The sequence below is a fragment of the Dacryopinax primogenitus genome (assembly GCF_000292625.1).
Source record: "Dacryopinax primogenitus strain DJM-731 SS1 chromosome Unknown DACRYscaffold_21, whole genome shotgun sequence".
NCBI lineage: Eukaryota > Fungi > Basidiomycota > Dacrymycetes > Dacrymycetales > Dacrymycetaceae > Dacryopinax > Dacryopinax primogenitus.
Window position 1 is genome coordinate 185,186 of NW_024467218.1, and position 670 is coordinate 185,855.

The window sequence follows — 670 nt, forward strand, 5'->3', positions numbered from 1 at the left end:
ACCAGCTACTTCCATGTCATAAAGGCTTAGTCATGTCTCTTGACCAAGCAATGAGCTGGTGCCCTGACAGTGGCCAGCCTCAAGTTCTACCATGAATGTGCCCTGGTCAGCAAGGAGAGCACGAGCTCTGAAGGCTCCAGTTTGCCGGCAGTGTTGGCAAAGAAAAAGGATAAGGGCAAGAACCATGCAACCAACATTTGCATGGAGATCATTGATAGGGAGGATCCGGAGGTGGAGGGCATGGCCAACCCTCCAGAGGAGGACAAGATGTGGGTGAGGTTGGCAGAGCACACCCTCCTCATGGGCAACAATCTGCATGTCCTGCTGGAAAATGCTCTGCATGCCCTTGATGTGGAGGAGGTGGAGGAAGGGAATGAGGCAGATGAGGAGGACTGGGAGGTGAGTGTGGAGACATTGGCCTACATACAGCTACCCCTTGGGCATAGTTGTGTAATGCAGGTGCAATGTCCCCAAGAGACATCATGCGGATTCCTTGCTGACCTCAATTGCAGACCACGAGAGAAGATGCATGTCAGGGCACCAGCTCATTGCTTAATCAAGAGACATGACTAAGCCTTTATGACATGGAAGTAGCTGGTATACCTTGGCATGTGCTGGAACCTGCTGGAAGGATTGGATGGTCAGGTGACCGGCTGTGCATGGCTGTGCA

The 670-nt window shown here is 52.4% G+C and overlaps 1 protein-coding gene across 1 annotated transcript; it reads left to right on the forward strand.

Moving 5' to 3' along the window:
- Nucleotides 1-201: 201 nt before the first annotated feature.
- Nucleotides 202-569, forward strand: DACRYDRAFT_111342 (uncharacterized protein; the record flags this gene model as incomplete). The annotated part of the gene is made up of 2 exons (XM_040769217.1): nt 202-399; nt 513-569. The coding sequence occupies 2 exons, from the start codon at nt 202-204 to the stop codon at nt 567-569; spliced, it is 255 nt and encodes an 84-aa protein (XP_040624722.1).
- Nucleotides 570-670: the final 101 nt, after the last annotated feature.